The sequence below is a fragment of the Amphimedon queenslandica genome, unplaced genomic scaffold, assembly GCF_000090795.2.
Source record: "Amphimedon queenslandica unplaced genomic scaffold, v1.1 AMPQUscaffold_12698_Cont10473, whole genome shotgun sequence".
Classification (NCBI taxonomy): domain Eukaryota; kingdom Metazoa; phylum Porifera; class Demospongiae; order Haplosclerida; family Niphatidae; genus Amphimedon; species Amphimedon queenslandica.
The window spans coordinates 24,122-32,500 of record NW_003547066.1 but is presented as its reverse complement, the minus strand read 5'-3'; the positions used below and the strand labels follow the sequence as shown (position 1 = coordinate 32,500).

The window sequence follows — 8,379 nt, the reverse complement described above, 5'->3', positions numbered from 1 at the left end:
ATCTCTTCCTCTCTAGTTTGTGTCAGTTGCTGGCTTTATTGTCAACATGATTGGAGTTATGAGCTTCCATTCACACATTGGGCATTCACACGGCCACTCCCATGATCATGGCCACTCCCACGGTCACTCCCACGGCCATTCTCATGATCACAACCACGCCCACTCTCACGGCCACACCCACAATCATCATAGCAACTCTCATTCCCATGATCATAGCCACTCACATTCACATGATGGCCATTGTCACCACAGCAACTCGAATATGCATGGTATGATATGCGAATAAGATAAAAGTTTTATTAATAGGAGTATGTTTTTTGTTTCTTTTCCCCTCCCTTACTCTCCTCCCTTTAGGTGTATTCCTTCACGTATTAGCTGATACCTTGGGTAGTGTTGGTGTCATTATCTCTTCGCTATTAGTCCAGTACTTTGGTTGGCTTATAGCTGACCCAATCTGCTCTCTCTTCATTGCTATACTCATAGTTCTGTCAGTCATTCCTCTACTGAAAGCATCAGGGACTAATCTTATACTAGCTACACCTCCTCATTCTGGTGTCCAGGAAGCACTTGATAAGGTACGTAGATTACAGGGCAAGACTTAGATGTATTCAGGTTTCTCACAAGATTTTGGCATAATGCTCAGCTTTTTACATGTTCTTGTGTTGCGTAGCAAGTTTAAACTGATTTCGATCAAAATTGGATTTTTAATGAAATTTTTTAAGCTGCTCCAAAATCTGGTCAAAGTCCCTGTACTATAGTACAGGGATTTTGCCCAAATTTTGTCAAAAATGAAAAGGAGAGAATTCTTCATTTTTGTAATTTTTCTGATACATATACATGTTCTTATGTTGTATAGCAAGTTTGAACTGACTCTGATCAAAATTGGATTTTTTATGGATTTTAAAAGTTACTCAAAAATTGGACCAAAGACCCTGTACTATAGTACAGGGTCTTTGGCCAAATTTTGCCAAAAATGACTAGGAGAGAATTCTTCATTTTTGTAATATTTTCTGATACATATACATGTTCTTATGTTATGTAGCAAGTTTGAACTGATTCCGATCAAAATTGGATTTTTTATGAATTTTTAAAGTTACTCAAAAATTGGGCCAAAGTCCCTGTACTATAGTACAGGGTCTTTGGCCAAATTTCGCCAAAAATGACTAGGAGAGAATTCTTCATTTTTGTAATATTTTCTGATACATATACATGTTCTTATGTTATGTAGCAAGTTTGAACTGATTCCGATCAAAATTGGATTTTTTATGAATTTTTAAAGTTACTCAAAAATTGGGCCAAAGTCCCTGTACTATAGTACAGGGTCTTTGGCCAAATTTCGCCAAAAATGACTAGGAGAGGATTCTTCATCTTTGTAATATTTTTTGATACATATACATGTTCTTATGTTGTGTAGCAAGTTTGAGCTGATTCCGATCAAAATTGAATTTTTTATGAATTTCTAAATTTACTCAAAAATTGGGCCAAAGTCCCTGTACTATAGTACAGGATCTTTTGCCAAATTTCGCCAAAAATGACTAGGAGAGAATTCGTCATCTTTGTAATATTTTTTGATACATATACATGTTCTTATGTTGTGTAGCAAGTTTGAGCTGATTCCGATCAAAATTGAATTTTTTATGAATTTCTAAATTTACTCAAAAATTGGGCCAAAGTCCCTGTACTATAGTACAGGGTCTTTTGCCAAATTTCGCCAAAAATGACTAGGAGAGAATTCGTCATTTTTGTAATATTTCTTGATACATATACATGTTCTTATGTTGTGTAGCAAGTTTGAGCTGATTCCGATCAAGTTTGAGCTGATTCCGATCAAGTTTGGATTTTTTATGAATTTTTAAAGTTGCTATTATATGATTTATTGGCATACTATTACTTTTGTTAGGATATTGAGCCATGCCAAGGCTCAGTGGTTGAGTATGTCCCTAGTTTACTTGGAAGTGATGAGAAAATGGAGGGATATTTGATTTTTGCAGGCGGTCCTAATCTTAATGAGCTCAGTATCTACTGTTACACTGTATGCATGCAGTACTTGTATAATAAGAATGATGATATACAAATTATTTATAAGATAATTCTACCATAATTATTTCATCATTTCTCCTTAATTAATAACCTCCAGATATTACTGTATTATCTCATCACACTGACAGTAATCCTAGTAGCTCTGATGTGAAGGATTATGAGTCTTTCTATCAATACATCAATGAGTCCGGTTCATTGCGACTCTCTTGTGCTGAAACCCACAGAATGCCCGGAAGGATAACAGAGATTGATTCAGCAATTGTGAATGAAAGAAGTAAGTCAAGACTCAACAGTGTGTTTTGTAAATTACTGCACTCTATCATTAGTATTAAGAAATATACTATTACATTAATTTATGATGCTTTGTGTATAATTATTACTGTTGTAAAGGTGATGTGTGCATCCATAATTGTTTAATTATTTCTTCCTATAGTATTTGTTGCTGTAAGGACAGGCTATTACATTGCATTATTTGATGTAAGGGGGAGAATGAGAAGGTGATGATAACTGTCATTATAATTAATGATTATTAGGGCCCAAACAAGTCAACCGAAAAACGTCTCAGAAGAAAATGGAAGAGCCCATCAGTAATGGTGAGTTAAGGGAAGAGATGACTGCGAGTTCATTTATATTCTGATAGTCTCCATCGCCAATTACTCTTCTCAAGTCACTTAAAGTTTATCAAACTCCTGCCCTTACCAGCTCCATCTCAATCTGGTATAATATTATGAGAAAACACACAACTGTTCTTCTGATTTATTTAGCCTTTTACTTTATGCTTTCTTTCTCCCCCTTGTGATATTTTTCTTTTGTTTGCCTAGTCCTTATATTTATGGAGAGTGTTTATTTATGATTGAAACTGGTGGGCTCTATTTGTGGAGCTTTGAAGAAGGGTAAGTGTTATAACAATTATGTATCTGTAAAGTGTAATGGGTGATACACACTGTAGAAAATAACATACTGTGTACAGTGGAACCTGTGCTAAAGGTCACCTGAGTAGTGAGGCCACCTCTCTATTACAGCCATAAGCCAAAGTCCCAATCAAGACCTGTACTAAATGGCTGTATTACATAGGCTGACCTGTAATGCAGCCACCTACATAATCAGGCCATTTAATACTGGCCCAAGGGTGACCGGATTAAGCAGGTTCCACTGTAGTGTGTAATGACCTCTCTTTCTTTCTCTCTGTCTTTTTTCCCCTTGCAAGGATAAAAGAAATCCAGTCGCCTTTATGTGACCCTTCCTCTCTCTCTCATTTGTGGAGGTGTGTCTGGGGGCCACACCTTTTTTCTGCCGTAGTCCTGGAGCATAATTGCGTCTCGTTAGTTGAATTTAGGAATGACAAGGTCACGCATACATATATTATAGATCGGGTAAGACTAGCCTTGGATTATCAATGCTTTTATGCAAAGTATAACTCTATAGGACAGTAAGTACATGTCATCTAATTGGATCACGTCAGCTATTGTACAGCACCCAATCCAACCATTTTACATATTCATTGCAACGACTGATAAAGTGTTGCTGTTCGATTTACGCCAGCTGCATGAGCCGGTAAGCTTTTTGTTATCAAAGTAATGACTCTGAAGTCACTTGTGGTAAAGGTTTTAGAGATAAGGCACGAGATTTCAAAGACGATACATTATTTGGGCGTGGCTTGTTTTTCATGGCAGCCGGAAGTGACTAGTCTAATGATGTCTTCACTGCATGGCCCACAATGTCAGGTTGTGAATATAAGAGGTAAGTACATGTAAATTTATTATTTATTAGTATTAATATTTATTTATTTATTATCATATAACTAGGTGGTTACAATTTATCTGAAGAGAAAGTTCTTCCGCCAAGAATATCAATGACGTTACATGCCGTAGATACATACAGGTAAGGCCTCTTTTTTGAGGTAAAACTTCAGAATTTTAAATTGAAGTCAGCTCAATTCTTATAGCATAGGATATCGGTATGTAAATCTATTACAAGTTGAGAGACAATTTTTGAATAGTCCCTGCAGATTTCATGACACTATTAAAATATGTTTCTATATCTATATATCATTACTTTAAGTTATACACATAATATCACGGTATTCTTTATTCTTCAGTACATTTTGTGAAGAGCTCAATCTCTCATCATCGCTACTTTACTGTCGTTTAACTCAAAGTCTAGCTGGGGCTTGTTTCGTTCCTCTTCTCTCGTCACAGACACATTGTGCCATTTTCATTTCCTCAAAAGGTGACCTTTTCTACCAGTCGTGGCTTTACGGGGCTCCTCCCCCAAAAACAAAACCAGTCGTACCTCATTTACCGTCAGAGGTCAAATTATGGGTTGAAGAAGCATTGAAGATGGAGAGGGTGGGTTTAGCCATGTTGTGGGCGTGGTTATATGTCTTTTTTGGCATTTGTAGGAAGTTGAGGCAACGACTGTTGGCCTTGCCAGTAAAGAAGGCAAGACCAATGATTTTGAGCTAATATTTGATTGTGAGTTAACTATTCAAATCTTTTAAGTATACATTTTTATTCCATACAACATGTTGAATATAAAAATGTACTACATTCATACTTCTGTATGGACTGCTCTGCATGCAATGTTGGGCTTAATTGGATTTCACTCGATGATGCATGCATAGATATATTGTCAGATTTACCTGATGAGGGTCTATGCTTGAAGTGTGCGACTATACTTCCATTGGAAGGAATCAGAGTAGAGCCACACCCTCCTCCACCAACCAATGGGACTAGCATTCTTTGGAGATGCTCCTTTTGTCTTGAAAGACAAGTACTGAGAAGATATCTGAAGGAGACAGAGTTAGTTTAATCCTGATTGGGATAATATTTAGCAGTAGCATATAATAATTTTAGTAGGAGTAATCACTACCATATATTAGTAATAGTAACGATACTAATAATGATCCAATTGCATAATCCTAATATAGTAAGACCCCTCCCTATTTCTCTCAGGAGTCTTGATGTTGATACGACTGGTATAGAGTATTTACAGAAGGTGGCAGGGATTTCAAACGAGACTGATCCTAAGTCTCTAGTCTCAGAGTATGACGAGTTATGTGATTTGTGGGATAAGTGGGACGCTGCTCCGGAACCAGAGAATGAAAATGAGACCCCTGGGGGTGAGGGGGGAAAAGCTGATTTGAATCCTATCAAAGAAGAAGGAATGGAAGGTAGTCAGTCTAAAGCTTCACAATCAAGAACCAATGGTTAGTTTGCTTGGTTCTTCACAAAATTAATATTTTCTCACGTCTGTATCAGATACCCCATCACAGCCGAGAAAGAAATCAAAATTTGGATTTTAATAATGTTTATTTTAATAATGCAAATATTTATAATCACATTTCAGAGTTATTCAGATACAGAATGATCACAATGAATGCACAAAATTGATTATTTTTCTACATGAATATGTACATTAATGTATGTGTAATTTTGTATTTCAGTATCAGTTTTCCTCATCAGTACTGTCATCGCTAGAATTCAATCCAACATGATACAAGTCTTTAATTTCTTGTAATTTGACTAACATTTCTTGATGTGAATCAGCATCAAGGCAAGTTGAATGATAGACAGGAACTCTCCTTATATCAACACTTCTGGCCTCTCTGTGAAGAGTCTTAAAAAATTCCTCTATACCTGAATGAGACTGGAGAGTTGTATAAGAGGAAACTAAGAAAGAGAGAGAGAGAAGTACATGTAGTTATTAAATAAACAGAGATATACATGCATCCACTCATATGTTGCAAGATTTACAGTCTCATACCTGTTGATGTTCCTGTGTCCTGTTTAGTGAATATCTGTGGAAACGGAGTTGCTAGCGGTAATGGGGTTTGATACATAGAGAGTTGACTGTATAGAACAAAAATAGTAATAATAATAATAAATAGTAATAATAATAATAGTTAATTTTTCTCTCACCTGTTTGTTGTTGGATGTGATTCATACACTGCACGAGTCAATGCAGATTTTAAGTCTGGGCGTGGCTTATCGTCATGACAACCAAACAACTCCCTATGCACAAAAAAGAGTATTTAAAAAATAGTAGATACAGTCTACCTGTTGCCACGAATACAGACAGACTGTGCCCATAAGTCTCGCGTGGCCTTAGAGTGAGGAGAGAGTGAGAAGAGATGTGGTGTAATGTCTCTCAATGATAAAAGAGTCCCTGGCTCATTGCTTATGTGTGGCATTTGGAACGGGAACTCAAATGAGAGAGAACACATCTAGAAATACATGTATGAATAATATAAAAGTGCAATAGAAATGGAGAATAATTCCCTCCTGGTCATTTTTGACAAATTTTTGAGTAACTTTTAAAATTTGTAAAAAATCAAATTTTGATCTGAATCAGCTCAAAATTGCTACGCAACATAAAAAAATGTATATGTATCAGAAAAAATTATTAAAATGGAGAATTCTCTCCTGGTCATTTTTGGCGAAATTTGGCCAAAGACCCTGTACTATAGTACAGGGACTTTGGCCCAATTTTTGAGCAACTTTAAAAATTCATAAAAAATCCAACTTTGATCAGAATCAGCTCAAACTTGCTACACAACATAAGAAAATGTATATGCATCAGATAAAGTTATAAAATGTAAAATTCTCTCTTAGTCATTTTTGGCAAAATTTGGCTAAAGACCCATAAATCATGCATACAAAAATTGTATGCAAAATCTATAAAAATTAAACTTTACTTTTCTTCCTCCTGGAGTGAGATTCTGCACAAGAGATGACATGGCCCCACCCACTTCATTCCTGTAACTTGAAGAGAAGGTTTCAAGGGAGGCACCCAAAATAGCAGATGTATGATAATCAAGACAATCCTACAAAAATAAAAAAACAAAAAATTAATGTCATAAGACCAATTGTAGTAAGGGGTAAAATTCAGCACAGTAAAAATAATAATGCACATATATCTCATGATTTGAGTGATGCTTATAGATCATATTACATCATAATGGAGAGAGGGTGTAGCTATTGGAGACGTGGGTAAACGCCAGAGCTGGTTATTGAGTGAGAGAGGAAGGAGGAGGGATGAAGCATCCCATAACTGAGTAACAGCCATTGAGCTATTGAGTGTGTAATGAAACACGTCTTCTTGCTTCTACGAATAACAAAAATAATTAATAATTATTATTAAATAATTACTGCATTAGTTAGTATGTTTGTGGGCATGGTCCCAATAGCGAGAAGTGTCTTTGATCCCATTTCATCGGTTAGGTACTGAGATATGCACGAGGAGAGAGAACTAAAGCCTCCGATATGAGAGTCGTAGAGTAGCTGAAAACCCTGCAAGTGATCGGACTCTTCGAGAAAAAAATGCAACCTATCTTCAAATTCAAGCCTAAACTACATGTAATGATGCAGTTTGATAATAATAATAATAATAATGACAAGTTATTAATGAGTACTTGTTTATTGTTCCATGTTTCTTCTCCAGCAGGCCATACTTTAAATTGATCACTAAACAATATTATTATTATTATTATTTATTTATTTATTTATTTATTCATTTATTTCTACCTATTGTGATGGTAGTCTGGTACAGTCAGGAGGCTTCTAGGGTGTAGGTGTGGCCTCAGATAATCCGACCACACCTCTACAATTGATTCAAGCTGGTACCTCTTTTTCTCTATTACTTCTTCCTAATAGTAACACAATGAATATTGGTTCATAAATGACTACTTAAATGCCTTTATTTTAATTAATTGATATTAGCCTAATACCTCTATTTCTCCCTTGTCCATTTTCTCAAGGTCCTTTAGGTATTCGTTCTTCGAATGAGCTTCCCTTGCATGTACTTCAACGGGACCTCCCCACGTCCCTGTAGTGGGTGTGGCTGAGCTACCATTCTCCTCTACATCGTACAGAGACCCGCCATTCTTCAAGCTATAAAGACTTCCTAGAGAAATGATAAAATTATTTTTAAGCAAATTTTTTCTTAATCTTAGAAGTAAAATCCCAAAAATAAACATAATTATTCTTTTGCACTTATTACTTACCAGGACAATCAATTGATATCAACCTTGGGGTATACGTCTCTTTACCCTAAAAGTAATTATTATAAAATAAATAATAATATTATTAATACATACAGTAAGTGTGATCCCATATCGAAATGTCGCGTCGTAATTAATTTCTTTCTCTTTCCTCAGTAATGGCGACCAGAGACCCGACTCCTATTTAAAGCGCATTTTAAACCATCCAATTTCTCTCTGAGTACTTGTATATTCCACCAATGAGCACCAATAAAATTAGAGTAATGACCACACTGTATTGTCACTACCTCTCGAGTGGTAGCCATCCTTAATTTGGTAGGCGTGTTTTATTGCACCAA

General features: G+C 35.9%; 3 protein-coding genes across 4 annotated transcripts in view; 2 read left to right on the top strand and 1 right to left on the bottom strand.

Moving 5' to 3' along the window:
- The window catches only part of LOC109587060 (zinc transporter 5-like), a 1,719-nt gene extending 1,044 nt beyond the window's left edge, over positions 1-675 (top strand). The window contains exons 3-4 of the mRNA XM_020003273.1: positions 17-269; positions 355-675. Coding sequence (XP_019858832.1) covers positions 17-269; positions 355-602 — 501 coding nt within the window. The 3' untranslated portion in view covers positions 603-675. The remainder of the gene's footprint in view (positions 1-16; positions 270-354) is intronic.
- Positions 676-1,843: 1,168 nt separating this feature from the next.
- LOC100634458 (uncharacterized) lies at positions 1,844-5,521 on the top strand. 2 transcript variants are annotated; one of them, XM_020003278.1, is made up of 15 exons: positions 1,844-2,015; positions 2,138-2,314; positions 2,474-2,517; positions 2,574-2,633; positions 2,681-2,757; positions 2,862-2,933; positions 3,248-3,413; positions 3,466-3,594; positions 3,645-3,780; positions 3,846-3,921; positions 4,139-4,388; positions 4,442-4,514; positions 4,676-4,841; positions 4,995-5,248; positions 5,301-5,521. In XM_020003278.1, exons 1-15 carry the CDS (start codon positions 1,967-1,969, stop codon positions 5,342-5,344), a joined length of 1,773 nt encoding a protein of 590 aa, XP_019858837.1. In that variant the 5' UTR covers positions 1,844-1,966; the 3' UTR covers positions 5,345-5,521. The 2 variants fall into 2 exon arrangements, with proteins under 2 accessions (XP_019858837.1, XP_019858836.1); XM_020003277.1 differs by having other exon boundaries at positions 4,664-4,841.
- LOC109587062 (protein misato homolog 1-like) lies at positions 5,333-8,363 on the bottom strand. Its single transcript, XM_020003279.1, has 13 exons — positions 8,266-8,363; positions 8,138-8,221; positions 8,045-8,090; positions 7,769-7,944; positions 7,566-7,687; positions 7,454-7,505; positions 7,191-7,391; positions 6,994-7,146; positions 6,737-6,865; positions 6,099-6,265; positions 5,961-6,053; positions 5,806-5,891; positions 5,333-5,711 (listed from the first exon to the last, which is right to left on the bottom strand). The coding sequence occupies exons 1-13, from the start codon at positions 8,344-8,346 to the stop codon at positions 5,488-5,490; spliced, it is 1,614 nt and encodes a 537-aa protein (XP_019858838.1). The 5' UTR covers positions 8,347-8,363; the 3' UTR covers positions 5,333-5,487.
- Between the last annotated feature and the right edge of the window lie 16 nt (positions 8,364-8,379).